The 18,403-nt window shown below is 28.1% G+C and overlaps 1 protein-coding gene across 2 annotated transcripts in view; it reads right to left on the bottom strand.

Annotated features, from left to right (window-relative positions):
* Positions 1-217: 217 nt before the first annotated feature.
* The window catches only part of LOC142328876 (solute carrier family 53 member 1-like), a 36,146-nt gene continuing 17,960 nt past the window's right edge, over positions 218-18,403 (bottom strand). Inside the window, exons 8-11 of one of the 2 annotated variants that reach the window (XM_075373009.1) lie at positions 15,308-15,468; positions 14,010-14,143; positions 12,686-12,927; positions 218-512 (exon numbers count right to left, since the gene is read on the bottom strand). In XM_075373009.1, coding sequence (XP_075229124.1) covers positions 493-512; positions 12,686-12,927; positions 14,010-14,143; positions 15,308-15,468 — 557 coding nt within the window. In that variant the 3' untranslated portion in view covers positions 218-492. Of the gene's footprint in view, positions 513-11,859; positions 12,928-14,009; positions 14,144-15,307; positions 15,469-18,403 lie in introns of those variants that run through there. The other variant, XM_075373008.1, reaches the window with a different exon arrangement.

Here is an 18,403-nt window from a genome sequence, read left to right as displayed (position 1 = left end):
CTAACAGTTTTATTATACATTTATAAATAGTGTCCATTTAAAAACAAATTAATAAAGCATTACTGATTTTTTACATCTTTGGTCACCTAGCTAATAGAATTTACTAAACAATAAAAAATTATTACTTGATCATAGTCAGAAAAATTTTTTCACTTTAAAAATTAAAGCTTTATATCTACAATTGCATACTTAAAAATATAAAACATTAAAATAACATTCTTTTAGAAAAATTAAAATAAGATCTCTCTGTACTCTAAAAATTTCAGTTATTATTCTAATATTTGAAAACATCATATTTCATAAAAAGCACTGTAATCTATAAGCAAACAATTACTTAATACTTTTGATGTAATATATATTGCAAATATATGATTTAATTTTTAAACATAAAACATTACTGTTTTATCATAAATTAGAAAACAAGAGATTGATGGTTAAGTTACCAGTTTGATTATTGGAATAAATAATGTTCTTAAATTTTCTTGTTTGATTCTATTCATGTGGTAGTATCTCTATCAAAAAAGAAAAAAAAATCACTATTAACAGTAATAAAAACGTTTTCAAGCTAATCTGAAAAAAATTCATGTTATGGTCATGTGATTTTGTAAAGTTATTGCTCATCTTTAAATGTATGCACATAACGTGAAAATAATATCATAATTAAGCATAGTTTTAACTGCAGGGATTAATCTTTAAGTGTTTTACATATATGAAAATGACATTAAGTTGTAACTGTAATGCGGCACAAGAATATCTAAATGTCCCAGTAAGTTTTCTGTAGTAAAACCTCAAATAAAGTTCGCAACTTAATTTTTTGATAATAATATGTGTGTAAAGGTGTGACAATAACTGAAGCTTATTGAAGCTAAAAACAGCCAAAAAAACTGAAGAACAATTGGAAGATTCTAAAGCAGAATAACTTATGCAGACAAATGTATATGGCAATTTGGCAGTAGTATTATTCACTCATATTGCAGATCATATTAATAAATGATTTCTCAGAAATAAGAGTGAGACTTAATACACAAAAAAAATAAAATTTAATACTTAAAGTTTTTTAAGTTATTTGAGCATGGCAAAATGCCTACAAGTGGGTGAATATGATGTCTTAGCCAAACCTTGGCTAATGGTTACACCAATGCATTTCAGGAATATGAATCCCCCTTGATGGTCATTAGGCCAGTATAATGTTAAATTTAGCAATAATTAAATTTGATTTCATGCTTTTCTATAATATTATTTTTTTAAACATGTGCATTGGAAAAAATATAGTAACTAATGAGAAAAAAATTACTGCCTTATTTAATAAAATAAATTTTATATCCTTTCCAATCATTAAGCTCTGTTTTACATTTAATAATATTACTAAAAGTTTGAACCTAATATCAATGAGATCTCATTTAAAAATTATTTAAAAAATTGTTAACATGTTTCTATTTAATGACAAGAGCTTTTTAGTATAATTACTTAAAAATAAACCTTACATACACAAATGCATACATATCAATAGTAATTTTGTTCAATATGATTTTTGAATATATACTATCATGTAATAACTATATTTAATTAAATTTGGCAATAGTAAACCTCTTTACTACTTCCCAAACCTGAAAATAGTATAAACCCGAAAATGATTAAAAAAGATTAAAAAAATAACAGTAAAGAGAGAAACTCATAATGATGAAATGAAATGAGATTGCTAAGAACTTAGAAAAATAATGGTAAAATTCAGTTCTAGTCATACTAATAATATTGTTTTCCACAAAATTGTTTTTACCTGTAATGTTTGCTTTAATACTGCTGATATTTTCTGAAAGTAAGTTTTAAGAAAGAGTTTTTCAGTTTTTTGTAACTCATGAAAAAATATGCTTGTTTTGTTTAAATAATATATATTATAATTTACCTTCTTATAATAATAACATGACTATATTTTCAATGTTATCCATATCAACCATATTGCACCTGTATTTTATTTTCAGAGTATGTTATCTAAACAACATTATCTGCCTAGAGGTCGCACATTAAATCATCATACGCCTTTATTGCTCTATAATATTCTACTTGTACAGTCTTGAATTTCCTAAAAAAGCTAAGGAACTGTATACAAAAAATAATTATTATGCAAAAAATAATTTGCATAATAATCAGAGATAAAAAAGAGTAAATTAATTGCATACTGGAAGTGTGATAAGGGTTAGATTATGGTCTTACAATTTAACAGAAATTTAATAACAAGGCGTGCCCTTAGTGTGTAATAATGTTTTAAGGTTTTGACTAGAATGTATGTATTTCCAAGCAAATTAAAATGTCATTTTAAAATAGTTCAATCAAATATAATGAAAATGTATAACTGAGCCTTGAACAGTTTAAAGACCAGTATCCCAAGTTCTACAGCTTACCTAACAGCATGAGCAGACTAAGTGTGGTGCCATTGACCACTGGCTACATGTCCCAACCGCTCACTTGTCATATATTTGCTAAAATGGGTAGGTGCCCCTGACAACTACTAAAAATACATATGACATCCATAAATTAAACTTTATTTCGTCTAGACAGCAATTTGCTGCCATGCCTAGGTCGCTGAATGCCAGCAAGTACCTGTCCACTATATTAGTGCTTGGAGTCTTAACTGGCTGGTGGTCAGCCATATACATCTATAGGTTAGCTTCACACAGCAGTGTGGTAGAAGTCTTTTCCCTCAGGTAAACTCCCACACAGTCCGACAATGTGGCTCTTGCCACATTGACTCGCTGCTTGTGAATGGCCAACTTACAATGGCCAACTAACATAAAAATTTTCTACCTACATGATATCATCCTATCTATCATTAAACCCATCATTTCTATGGGTTTCCTAATTGGGCCGAATATGAGAACTTCCATTATGAATTAGTGTGATTTTTCGAAAGCTTATATGTACATTTAGTAATTACTTTTTTATTGTTTTCATGATTGGACTGAAAGCTAACATCAAAATCGCAATATGTAAACTCTTAAAAACTGTTTAAGGAGACTGGCTCAGGATAAATTTGCTCATTTACAGGAAGTGTTCGAGTATACAGTTGAAAGTGCAAGGAGAATTTTTCAGTGGGTGAATGTACAACAGCTGATGAAATGTTGTGGAGCAAATTTTTTTTTTTACATAAAAGCCAATCTATAACGTTCATTTAAGTGCTGATAAAAACAGTGGGCTTCCAAAATTTGACCTGGGGTCTTCATAAATCTACATCTGTATAAGAAAAGAGAAACAACAGTTCGAGATCAAATCAATTCATTTCCAATGATTGAACCTCATTATTGTGCAGATCCAATACAAAGAATTGATACTTAGACAGCATGCTGAGAATTAATAAAATTTACTCTTTATTTAAAAAGTAACCTAACAGTCCAATTACTGACAGTATTTATAGAAATATATTTATAAAGGAGTACAGCTTGCTTCCTTATGCTGAAAAAGGATAGATGCAATGTTTGCAAGTCATTCAGATCTGCACTGCGAACCTACCAGTTGTTAAAGAGAATTACGAAATTCATATGAAATACAAAAATGACATGAAGGCAGAAAGGGAAAAGGATCGTAAAAACAAAGATGTTGCTATATTGATTTGTAGAATGTTATAACATGCCTGCAAGTAGAAATTAGCTGTTTTTTTTTTATTATTTACATTAGATTGTCAATGTACAACCCTTACTTCCCTTTTAAAAATTATAAAAAACATGTATACTGTGCTGTTGGGTAGAAACAACTGGAGGAAGATCTGGCAACAATATTGCTAGTAGTGTATATAATAAAGCGGGTAATGAAAGACCAATCCATTCATAGAAATTACATGGAGTAATTTGTGTTTCGCAGAATTGGAATCAAATAATTCCAGGAGCAATGATGCTTTTGTTAAAAGAAGCATCCTCGTCTGGGATCTATTATTATCATCATGAAATATTCTACTCCTGGCAATGGGGCATCCAAGAAGTGAACAATGTTTACAGCCATACTGAACAAGCAATGAGGACATCAGAATTTTATTATCAAATAGGATTCTTAAGAATTAAAAAAAAAAAAATGTTAGTGATACTGTTAGTCAAGTGTTAGTAAAGAACTTAATTTCCAATTAATTCCATTTTAGAAACTATGTTCTGTAACGTTTTAAATATTTGGGAAGGTGGAGTACCTAGAAAATTTCCTTGGTAGGTAAATTGGTAAGGCTATACAGATTTAATATCAACACCTTGGTAAGGAGTTCTATTAAACCTAGAGATTAAACTTTGTGGCAAAAATCTAATAAAAGACAAGATATGGTATCATACTCTACACCAAGGGTTGTGAAATACAACAATAATGATCAGCTAAGTCTAGCTAAAATGAAGGAATTTTCAATATTTAAGTTCATGCCTCTACTTGATGGGGCGCATTGCAAAACATTGTTAATTGCCATTAAATTAGTTTGCAGAACATTTTTTATAGTTATTGTAGAAATGTTTCCATTCATTTTTTAATAATTTTGTTGCATTTCATTTTTATTTTTTATAGATACTTTGATGGCATTGAAATTTTGCAGATCTTATTTACTTGTATGGTTATACTTTTCATGTTAATTAAATGATTATTAATTCTTAAAATTTATTTTTATATAATTATCAAATTGCTCTGCTTGTTTTATTTAATTTTTTGAAGAACTTTAAGATAAAAAATCTTACTTATTCATAAGTTTATATTTTTCCTATGGGTCCATTTTCATACATTTTAACAGTTTTTCATACATCCAGTCTGATGTTCAGTGCAATGTCTGTTATGCATGTTACTTGCAAAGTTAAATAACAAAGTGGGATTTCTATTAGTATTTGTGACTGTCTCCCACAGTTCTTGCTAATGACCTGATATGTAATGTAACCTAAGAAATTATAGTGGAACAATAATGGACTTTAATGCAACAAGGTTGTCACTGTCAACCTTGTTGTATTAACATGAACAGAAATATGTACAAGGTTCTAACCACCAAATAACACCTATAATTTTTGAAAAACTCAATTTTTCTAAAAACTTTGAATACTTAGTTCAGTGGAATAGTTACGTAATATACATGCACTACAAAATTGTAAATTGACATAACAATATTTATAATACTGTAATTCAAATCTTCAGTAAGCATTTTCTCAAAATGGCTTTATGTTCTGTTAGAACCCTGCTAGTCCAAATCCACAAATAGTTATTTGGTGAAAATCAAATTAAGGAACTTGCAAGAGTTGTTGCTAAAATATGATTCAATACGATCTAAAATCGAGGAATTAGATTCTAATGAAAATTTCACTAATGACAGAATCCAGATTGAGGATAACATATACATTAAGAATGCAGGTTAAAGGCATTATTAAATCCTTACTTTCCTGATAATCTAAATTCATATCGAAATACATTATTGTGTTTGCTAATCCTATTCAATTGCCACCAATCAAATTACCAGAATTTAGTGGAAACATTCTTGAATGGCAAAGTTACTTTACAATGTTCAATGATTTGATTCATTTTAGAATTGATCTCCCTGATATCCATAAACTATATTACCATTATTCTTTGCTAAAAGGTACTGTCTTTGACATGGTAAAAAATGCCCCCATTACTAATAATAATTATTCAGTAGCCAAAACTTTACTAAAAAATAGATATAATAATAACCTCCTAGTCATTGCCATTCATCATGTAGATAATATATTTAATATTAACTCAATTCAATCGGAGTCTACATCTAGTACCTTTCATTTTATTAATGAGATCTGTTCATATGTAAATTCACTTAAAGCTATGAATTTACTAATTAATGTATTTGAATTTACTGTAACAGTTTCTAACTTCCAAGATGGATCCCTATTACATCTAGGTTGCCAAAAGAAAGATTGATAATTATTTCTAATACAATTTCCTAATTTTCAGAAATTAGTCAAATTTCTTGAGAACAGAAGAAAATTATTGGAAAATGTGACTGTTAAAAGCGATTTTAAATATACATCTCAATCATAAGATTCCCAGTAAATACGTCTGTAAAATTTGTATAAAAAAACATCGTTCATTAATTTATAAAGAACAGATTTGAAAATTAAACACAAACACTGTGCTCTCAAATTACAAATAAACAGAAATACCCTTTTTTACTGCTTTATGTAACACAAAGGATAAATTTCAGAATAACATCACTTGTAGAATACTCTTAGATTCCAGTAGTAGCAAAATTTTGTACATCTGAATTTGTGCGTAAGTTAAGGCAAAACAACCTTCTGATATCAGGTATCAATAATTCATCTTGTCAGTCAAAATATAAAAATCTTAAATTTACAGCTTTGAAATACAATCTGCAGTATTACAAAATCTAACTGAGAATTTACAAACTGAGTCCTTCGGTATAACTCAGAATTACCTAAGTATTTATTCTTAATTGATCAAGTTTCAACAATTCTTCTGAGATTGATATTTTACTTGGTGTGCAGTTCTATATCAGTCTTATAAAACCAAATAAATTCATTTCAAGTACCTTTGAGAAACTAAGCTTTCTTAGATATTAAATTATAGAGGAAAACTAAAATGTAAAATGATGAAAACGAAATGGGTCTTACAAAATTAGATCAATATATCTATATGATAATTAAAGGAAAACAAGCAAATCTATCTAACTTGAACTAAAGTAGATAAAAATCTTTGTACACATTTTTGTTCAGAATTTCAAAATATTTTTTTTCTGTATTAATAAAGTAAAACATAGACAGAAAAAATAAATTTATATAAAAATGTTTCGTTAAACATTTAACTCATAAATTAAGTCACAAAACAAAAATATACAATGTCAGTAAAAAATAATGGGGCTATGTATGTTCAGTAGTACAATGCAAATAAGTGATTTTTTTTGGCTAATATCGAATTACAAAATATTAATTTATTTGCTTACATTTTCTAATAGTATTATATTTATTAATAATCTTTAATCGATTTATTTATACACATTAGCATCTATAAATAAATAGATAGTTCAGTGAGAACTACAACCACCACTTTGCAGAAGAGAAAGTTTTAAAAATCTGAAAAACTTGCTACAGAAAAACAACTGTATGGGACCACTAAAGTATTTTTAAAAACTATGAAAAAACTGAAGGGCAAACTTAAAATTTTTCCAAGATGACACTAATTTAAAATGTTACAGCTATTAAAATAAGACCTTAGCAATCTCTTAACATTGAATAAAATTGTCTACTTTTGTAATAGTTAATGCAGTTTTTTTTAACAAAAAGGCTTGTTTAATTTAACTAATATAAGAAAATCTGATTTACTTTTGAAGTCTACGAAAATAATCCATAAATGGATAAGACACTATTTATAAAATTACATACAGAATTGTTAGAATTATTATCAGAAAAATCTTAATTTTATAACTAATAATGTACTGTACTTATAAATGTATAACATTTAATGCTACAATTATTATTTTAAAGGATACAATACATAGTATGATATAAATTGCATAAAATTTACATTAAATATAAAATAAAACAAATATAACTAGTATAAAAATAATATTCAATCTCTGATATATGAGGCGTGGGCAAAAACTCTTACTACTCTGTATGACATCAACCATTCAGATATGAAATATTTACCATTTATGACAACTGACCACCCTATTCCCCTTTTTAAAATAAAATAAAAATGGGACTGCTATAATTTTAATGTGCTAAGTTGGTATAATAATTTTTTTTATTAATGTTATCTGTATGACATCAACCATTCAGATATGAAATATTTACCATTTATGACAACTGACCACCCTATTCCCCTTTTTAAAATAAAATAAAAATGGGACTGCTATAATTTTAATGTGCTAAGTTGGTATAATAATTTTTTTTATTAATGTTATCGGCTGTATAGGATTCTTGGATGGAATCATGTTAGCACAAAGACAAGTCTTGTTTTTTTGTCTATTATAGCTGTTTATGAAGTTAGTTTGTGTTGCTAATGTTTATGACTAAGCACAACAGAAAAGAACTAAGGTAAAGGCAAAAACGGAGCAAAACAAATCAATGAGTCTGTTGATAAAGAAAATATCGTGAAAAAAATGTTTTACAAATTATGAGCTTTTTGAACAAAAAGAAAAGAATTTCTAATTAATTCTATAATGGCCAGCTAAAAGAAAGTCAGGACAAATTTTTGTCTGCTAGTATGAACAAGCATGCTTCTCTGGAAAAAGATATCTTATGGGACTATGATGCAAAAAGTCAAAAGATAAGATTCAGTTAGTTATATTCAATAAAAAAAGTTGTACAATGTAGAAAGTTATTGGTTTTTTTTTTTTATTAAATCATTCAAATTATCAATAAAGGGAACCAGAAATATTCAAAGTTAGCTGCAGATAATCTGAAGTCTATAGCATAGATTATGAGTATCTTCATTTAACACTATATCACAGCAAGACTCTTATTATGAAACAAACTATTACTAATATGATTATAAAATTAAGTGTTTAATTAAAAAGCCAATATCAGACTTAAGTAATTTCTGAAAAGACCTGTTGAGATAGTTTTGACATACAGATTATATACAATGCACAAGTAATAAGTTAAAAATCATGATTCAGTAAAGGAAGACTACATACTGAAAGCTAAGACCTAAGATGATGATGTGTGTGAATTTAACTATGCTCAGAAACTAGCACAGCTGAAACTTCCTATACCATTAGCAAGTAGTTTTACAAAACATCTACAGCTAAATGTTTTTAACTTTCACTACCAGTACTTATACTTTGGATATATATAATCATTTCTGGAGTCCACAGTCAAGAGAGGACCTTATTAAAAAGGTTTACTTCTTATTTTATTTCATTCAAAAGATTTAGAATATATTTGAGGACCTTAATTTCCAAATATTAAGGCCATATTATAATGTGAAGTTGTGGGAAATCAGAGTAAGAATTTCACAATGATTAAGTTTTGTTCTTAAATTCCAAGCCCGTTTTGTAAGTAGGTCAACCAGATGTTCCCAGTCTGCAGACATTCTTTATCATTGTGACTGCAATTTTGCTCTCATAAAAATACAACTGAAAGGAAAAAGAGGGACTGAGACTGAGCAACTATATGGATGTCATTAAATCATATCGGGCTAATCCTTATCCATTCAAACTTGTGAATGACCAGTTGCTGAAGTACAAGTGGGAAGCAGAGAGTTCTTTTTTTGAGAAAATTCCAATGGCAAAAGATGGTCCAAATGACATCAGAAGTACTCTGTACAACAAGCACTGGTATGATTACAAGCAAAGGTGATAAAAAATTAGATATTTATACCCTTTGCTTTAAAAATGATAGCAAAGCTTTTTATGAATTTGTTGCTAAAACCATCCTGATGGAATTATGGTAGATGAAAATTTTGCTGTTGATTTAATGAAAAATGATCATTGCGATTGTGAATAAATAGAATTGTTTAAAAAAGATTTTTTTGTCTGGTTGACAGACTGAAGTTGGTTTCTTTTACAAAGTATTTTTCCATACAAGAGACTAGAGCTGTATAAACAGTTATCTATTGAAATAAAGTAATAGCAGTACTCAGATATAATGAACATACTGTAACAAGACCAATATGGCAGACCTAAGTAATGGATTCCTGCCAATTAATAAGAAAGTAGTAAAACATATAATAAAGGGAGAAATCCAGAAAGGGGATAAAAGAAACCCTTTCAGCAAAGGTAACAGGTCCGTTTAACAATCATCTTTTGTAATATTGCCCACTAACACACTAGACAGATGCTAATTCTGTGAGAAAAGTTACTGGACCAAGGTTAGGAATGCATGAGAACGAAAGGGCTCAGTCGATCATTCTTACGCTTTGAGTAGGGTCTTGGTCCGGCAGATAAGGAGGATAGGCATAAATACTCCTGAGAAGACTAGTTAAAAATCTGCACTGCGAAATGAATCTACAGGAGACTTTATGATGTCAGTTCCGTGACGAGTCATGGAACGCATGCAATGTCAGTCTGCAAGAAGAATATTCTGCAAGGAGGTCGGTCAGTGAAGGAGCGAATTTCAAAGTGAATTAAGTCAGTGCAATTAAGGTAACCTCACAAGTAATCCTGCTACATGAAAACAAGAAATTGTTCAGTGAGTTACTACTGTAAGACTAAGTGAAAGAGATAATGTACTAAATTTCATTCATAAACTGTTAGGGTTGTTTTATTTGTGAACAGCTAAGGTATTTGCAGTTAAAGAACTTTATACTTGTCTTAATGTACTATTATTATTGATAAAAGACTAGTGGTTAAAAGTGTTACGACTAGCAGTTGTGCTATATCTTCTGTCAATGGGACTGAATTCTGGTTTTCATTATTTATATATCTGTGAATAAATCCTGATGATTACTTTAAATTCTGTTTTGTATGTAATCTCTGTTTATTATTATTATTACTGACATTATGATTATTTGTTTGTTATTCACATTTAATATTATTATTTACTGTTGCCATTATTGTCATTATTCTAATTATTATTATTATGAGTTTTTTTATTGTCTATTATTATTATTACCATTATTCTGATTATTATTGTGCTTGTGACCACAATACCTTTCTTTTATTTATTTTTTATTGTCATTTACTATTATTATCATTGCCATTATTAGTAATGTTGTTTTGTTTTACTTAAACCAATATAATCTATAATCATATAAACATTTTCAATTGTTAATCTCTCAGTATCCTGATTGAGCTGCGAACATGCGACAATACTGAACATATAATGAATGGTAGTGCTAATAGACATACTGAATGTTTTTTTATTAAAAATAAGAAAAATGACAATGTTTCTGACTAATTATAATAATGACTTTCATTTAACAAGGGACCTTCATTTAACCTTCTCTCATAAAAGAGCTAAAATATAGTTTTCTATTTATATATTTTTGGGATTAATGCTTGAGAAAATTGAAGTTGGTAAAATATTTTTCCATATAAAACAATTTTTTATTCAAATATTTTCACGAGACTGTTGCTATACAAAAAAGAATATATTATGGAGAAATTTTTGCTGCCTTGTAAACTAATAACATTTTATGGCATAAGTACCCTTGTTACAGCTACAACTTCAGTTTCAGTTTCAGTTTCAACTGATGAAATTTACAAAATTTACAAATTTACAATGCAAATATTGTGTATTAAAAAAAATTATCAACATCCAATAAATAATTTCAATTACTAGGTAAAGTAAACAAATTTATACTTTTTCTTATTTTCATTTAAGGTATTATTTTTGTTTATAAGGCTAATGAGCTAACCAAGATTTAGACTTTGTTAAGTAACGGCATCATAAACCATCCACAAAGTAAAAATAATTAAGGAAATTCTTTCTTATTTTGTGCCCAATTAAGAATTCAAATTTCAAGGCTGGAACTAAATTTCAATTTTAAGGTTGGAACTATTTCAGAAATGTGGTAGTATCATGAGTGACATCTTGGTTATTAAACAAGTATGTTGCCTAATCGATAAGTTAACTTTTACCCCTAGTCCACTGGAGTGTTAAGTTACTTAACAATTAAGTTTACTAAGTTCAATGAATATAAAAATTAATTGTTTACAGATTTTAGAGCTTTTCCATTTCTAATTACATATATTATATGTAATACACATTAGTCATTGTTATGTAATACTTTATAACAATTTGTAATAAATGTGTTTTGAATAATGTTATCAATCAGTATAATTTCTATCTCTATTTATGTATTTAAATATAAATACAATGTATAATAAAAGAGAGTGTGGCTCTAAATGTAGAATAAATAAGTAAACTATTAGAAAAACATTTCAAAATTTAAAATATATTATAATTTCTGTTTAATGTTCTTATTCTAATATCATATGTCTATATGATACAATACTTAAATGTAACAATACCTTATATTTTATAGTTATTTTAAAGATTACACAGAATATAATGAAGATTTTGGGAGGGGCATGAAAGCGTTAATAAGTGTGGTTGCTCAGACCAGAACTCTTCAAGTAATCAGACTCTTAGAACAGATAGCTTGTGCTTATCTGAAATTCAATCTTTATATATACATGATGTATTGTACAGTTTACTTTTCATTTACCTGAAAACATTTCTTTGAAACCAAAGCTACATTTTCACACTTTTTAAGGTGTTAAGTTCTAAAGAATTTTACAGAAAGGAATATAAATATTTTTATGAAACTAAAATATTTTTAGGAAAAGATTATTTTTATGAATCCAAATAATTCAATACTGATTACATAGAACATTAAAAAAAAAAAAAATTATATAACTAATAAAGCCTGAAACACACTATCAATCTGAATGATTAATGTCTAAAATCACAGATCACATTGTTCAATTCGTATTTAATAATACTCTGTTCACCGTAACATTAAGTAGTATAACACACAGATTATATATATTTACAAGAGATCATACACACACATACACACAAATTTTAATGTTTCCTTAAGTTCTCAACAATTTTAACAAACAGCTTAAAAATGTTGAATGAAAAAATTATTAAAAAAAACTTTTTTATATAATTCAAACATTTTGATACACAAATTGTTAAGTCCAATAAAACCATACAGGAACTTTATGGATGATGTACTAACAAAAATTTTAGGCTAACTGATGTAAATAATTTTTATGTTTCTAATTCATCAGTTGACTCACCGGTAGTATCTAAAAGAAGTCTATTCTTTTTATTACTTGATGATGAAGATGGTGGAGGTGGATTGTAAAGTTTTTTTCTTTTATGTCTATTTGTAACACCATCTTCTTCATCCATCATATGAAGTATTTGAGTTTGATCACTTGAATCCATTGGAGCAACAGATATATCTCTTACAGCACGAAATTTACCGCAGTTATTTAAATGTTCATTTTCCAAACGAAAAAAATTCCATACAAACCTTCTGTAAAAAACACAAAATAAAAAAAAACATATAACAGATTTAATCTACATAAGTCACTATGTAATAAAAGTGGATTTATCTAATTTAATTTTTTTTTTCATTTTGTTTATTCTGGTATTTCATTATTTATTAAATTTCCATTTTTATTTTTTATTTATCAGATTTTGCCCCACATCACAATTAATGTAAGGAATTAATCATCATCCTTTGAAAAAATTAAAAAATGGGAGTGGAGCAATATTATTTTTTTTGTTCACCAAACACTTTTTTATCATTAAGCATGTGAGGAACCCCCCTAATACACATTTCTCTGTATCTGAAATTTACAGGAACAATTTTATGGATAACATCTGAGAAACAAATAAAAAATTTTCACTGACTTCGTCAAGCGTGACACATGCTGTTTGATGATTTATCAGCATGATACGGTAAATCATCTACGAGAAAATGGTTGTCTATTTAGCTCATCATCATGCATGTTCTCTTTCTGAATTAAAATTTTGGTGTGACTGCTGTACTAATGATTCATCCATCACATCTCTATAAACTTCCTTAATTTGATGGTGAATATTGCACAGTCACATATTTCTTACGTTAAGAAACTGAATCGCAGATCTTACTCCACATACAAATACAAACAACATTCTCTTATTTTTTTTTATCAACTTTAATCATGAACAAGACACTACAAACGTAGAGAACGCAATAAGAACTCAGACTAAGTAGGCATATGACTGCCCTGTTAGCTAGGGAAAGACGTACTTGGGCTTTGTATGCAGTAAGGATTTGTGAATAATGATTAATTTCATATGACCCATATACAAATTATCAGCACATTGCACAAAGCATATAGAATTAATTTTCATCATGGCCACTAACATCTTTCTTTCGAGAGAACTAATGACTTTTCAGACCTTTTTTAAACTATGAAAAATTATGGCCCAAAATTTCATTCTTCACAAAGAGATCTTGATCTACTATTCTTACTCGCAAGTTATGGAAACCATTATGTAAGCTCCATTGGGAATGATTTTCATAGAATGTAATGTAACAAACTTCAATAAATTTAAAAGTCAACAAACCTGAAAACTTCCAGCGGTGAGAGAATAGAAACCATAAGATCACCATGAACATAACCCATTTCCGTTAATGACATTGAAAGAACCCATCCAAATCGTAAAACAAAATCTTCTAAAATTGCAAAATAGTAGTAACTCTAAAATAAACAAACAATAGAAATTATCAAAAATTGCAAGTTTTATATCACAACGAATTATATTTTCCATTCATCTTTCAGTACAATCATAATTTTCTTCTAAATGTTATAATAAAATTAAGCAACAAATATTTGTTAAATTTTCTTTCATTCAAAATATTATGACCTAAATAATCTTATAAACTTTCATTAATTTTATAACTGCCTAAAAAAAAAAAAACAAACAAAAGTGGAAAAACTCAAACTTCTTACTGTTTCTATCAAAATGTAAAGGAGTAAAAATTACTTTATTTCTGTAATTACATTAAAATAAATAATTAGTTTGTATTGTTTAAAACAGAACAATTGTTTGTATTTATCAGCTGTTTCCTACTAGAATGACATAAACCTTTGTTGAAGCTAATCTATGCAGCTACATTTATTTTTTTAACTTTGCTTTTATGCAATTTTATTGAATTTGGATAAATGTTTTTGTTGTAGATAATAAAATTGTAATTTAAAATAATACTTTAAGAGTATATAACAAATATATTTTAATTTACTGATCAGCATGACAAATTCTAATAAGAAAAAAATAACTTTCTTTTAAAATATATGGAATTGTGCTTCCAGAAGATTTTTCTTAAACTATTATATCTGCACCGTAACCAATTTGACTGAAGAAGGAGCAATGCAACAGCTGCAAAAAGATCATTTGGATGTAGAATTTCATGTAATTAAGATTGAGTCATTCTAATTTTTGTAAAAAAAAAGATGTATTCTAACATAATAACTCATATATTTTTTCAATAAATGAGGAAACATTATTACATGGCTTAATTTAAGAAATTTTTTTAAAAATTAATGTATTCCCAAAATTTAACTTTTTGAAATGCTTAGGGATAGTAAAAACATCAAGCAATACAGTTTTTCACTTAGTTCAGGTAGGTAGCTGGCCTTTTCAAAAAGAAAACATATCTGTCATATAAACATTCATAATATATGGACAAAAATGCTAAGCCCATTCAAGCTTAGCATTTTTCATAATCTATATATTTCCACAAACAAACAAGACTTAAGCTTACATACATGGAAAAAAACTTTTAATGGGCATTTGAACATGATTTTCTTCTATTTCAATTAATAGTTTAATAAAAAAATACACTGTACATAATTAATACTTACAGTAGATGAATATACAATTTCTTCCCTAAGAAATTTATTATCACCAGGTTTGCTATCAAATAAACCCCAGTCCATTTTAATATCCCATGTATATGCATAACATGAACTAACAACTAATGAAAAAATCCATAAGTGAAAATATGGATTATCAGGGTATTCCTCTGGAAAACAAAGACAAAGAAATTATGACCTGTTCAAGAAAAAAAGAAGAAAAACTATATTTAATTAAAAAGAATAAAAGTTCACTGTTACCTGGAAAAATAGTTGTCTGAAAACAATTTTTATCAATGATTGTCATTTTACTTTTTGTAATTAAAATAAATATTACTTTTTTAACTTTTTTCAACAGTATGATTTTTGTCTTGACTAAATTAAATTGTTGGTCATTACATCAAGAAAAAAATGTGACAGGATTCAGCTGGAAAAAGGAAATTAAGGTTAAAAAGATGTGTTCACAGGCAATGTATGAGTGGCAAGCAGGTCTAGCAGAGTTTATTAAGAAATATAGTTAAGAGATACAGGCAGTCCTCATTTAACGTCATTCCACATAATATAGTTTCTGTTTTGATGCTGGTAATTTGTTTACCGTTATCTGGTTTTGTAGTACAGTGAAAATCATAATCACAGCTGTATTAATAATAGGTCTGGCAATGAATATGGTGGGAGCTGAAATGAAATTTTGGTTTATTTAGAAATTAAAAGGAGAGCCTGTTGATCTTATTAGCAGATCTTTGAGAATTTAAAGAAGTGGTTTAAACAAGGTACCTCAACAGCTAAAAGGTTTTTTCATTGCCAAATCAGTGAATAATACAACTGCAGGTAAGAATACTGTATATTACAATGCAAAAATACATTTTTATTTGCAGGTGCACACCCTACATGGCAGTATGGGTTTCAGAGCGAGAAAGAATTTGTCAGGGCAAGACTTTCTGGAATTTCATTACTACTTACCTGATACGTAAACATATAAGTAAAAATCCCTAGCATAATTTCAATTTGAAGCTTTTTAAAATTAAGTTATTTACTTTAAAATAGCTCTACATAACCTTGTAAAAATACAAACTACAGACTGTTCAGTAAACAAAAAATAATCTGTTTTGAGTTTTAGACTGAAACAGAAACTGATCCGAAATGAATGTGCTCATTTGAATTGACATCTAGAGACAGTTAAATACATAATAATACACAAAATTATATACATGAAAAGTAATATGTTAAACTACCTAATATTGTCTATCGGAATTAGTAGCTAATTCAACAGAAAATAGCCAAATGAATTTTTAATAAAAAAAATATATACACTACTATCAAATATTAAGGTTAAAGATTTTAAATAAAAATTTTTTACCTGCTCATTATTAAATAAGGAATAAATGTAGTTTAAGAGATGGACTCAAAGACTTTTTCAATGGAAAAATCCATCTTTTTCTTATAAAAAATGGTCTGGTTCAATGCTTTGTTCATTTAAAAACATATATACTTTCTAAAAATATATTCATATTTTCTAAAAACAGAAATGTGACGTTGAAAGAGGACTACCAGAAAAAATTAATCTAAGAAAATATTAAGATATCAAATACATAAAAATAGTGCACCTGCACATGTGGATTGATTATAGTAAGTTCTGAAAACTAATAATCCAGAATGGAAAAATATTTTTTTATTAAATTCAACATTCTCCAAAAAAATTCTATCATAAATCTTAACTGACCAGTCACTGCAATTGGTTATATGCTGATGTATATCAGCTGGAGTTAATTTCAATTTCTGGGAAGGGTCTGATATATTTTTCAATTATTATTTCATCTAACTCATCTTCCTTTAAAAAAAATATGTATGTAGATTATTTATACGAGTAAATCATAATAACATTTTGGTACAGTAGCCGCCATAAGTAACAGTGAGCTTAGATAATTAGCCTGCACGTCACTGCTATACTACTGTGTTCTCTGAAATATTGGTGCACCATGATTGGTCATCTCTTAATAGCATGATGCATGATACTTTGGGTAGTAATCATCGCCAATCTAAGCTTGCCATTACTTGGTGGTGACTGTACATAGAAAAAAATTAATGTAAACCTTTTTACACTGTTCTGCACTTCTAAGAGGAGGACTGCCACTCTCTTTGTATTTTTACAAGAAATGTTCTCACATGAATGGATTTTATTAAACAATTTTTGACAACAAACAATAAAGTTAATATGATTAAGCAGAGCTACGATTACATTTATTATAACTGTTTTTTATTTCACATGCTCTTGGTTTTAAGTATGCATCTGTACTATTATATAAAGAAGAAGAGGGTTTTCGTTTATTTGGGATAAACAAAAAAACTACTCTAGTCAATTCTAATGGATCAACTGCAACCAAATTTTGACCCATGTTTCTTGGTATAACTGAGAAGGTTTTTATATATATTCCATCTCAAAAAAAATTGAAAAAAAATGTATGTAGTATGGGAGATTCACCGGTTGAAGTACAAACTTTAACAAATTGAATTAATGAACTGTGAGTCTCTATCACTGTGTTTGAACTAAGTGATTGGAATAAATCAAATGAATAATATTATAAAAATAATAAATTTAATTTACGTTAAACAGATTAATATTAAATATATCTAAAAAATTTCTGTTAACAATAATGGGCTTCCTGTGGGGAGACTGCGTGCAAGGCTAGAGTGGTAAGGTATGCAAGTACCTAGAGAGAGGCTTGACCAATCATTACCATCAACTGATAACAAACGGGGTGCCCGTGGGCACTTGTTTTGAGAGGTGCAGTATGGTATTCTTCATCCGATTTTCAAAATTCAAATGGTATATTTGTTAGTAGGTTGAAGGCTAACTTTTGCACGCATCAGGTTCACTCATGGTCTAACAGATCACGGTTATTCGGGAATGTATACACATTCCAGACGAATATATTGTGTATAACAGACACCACAGACAAATATACTTGTGTGTGTGTATATATATATATATATTTACATATATCTATATATATACATATATCTCTGTCACTGCAATAAGGTTACTTGCATTTCCATTCTAGTCAATTTGTTTTTATTTTATGTATTCAATGAAGTAACAGGAGGCAG

Source organism: Lycorma delicatula, chromosome 8 (genome assembly GCF_047948215.1).
Source record: "Lycorma delicatula isolate Av1 chromosome 8, ASM4794821v1, whole genome shotgun sequence".
NCBI classification, from domain to species: domain Eukaryota; kingdom Metazoa; phylum Arthropoda; class Insecta; order Hemiptera; family Fulgoridae; genus Lycorma; species Lycorma delicatula.
Note: the sequence above shows the minus strand (reverse complement) of the source record. Positions and strands in the feature narration are given on the sequence as shown.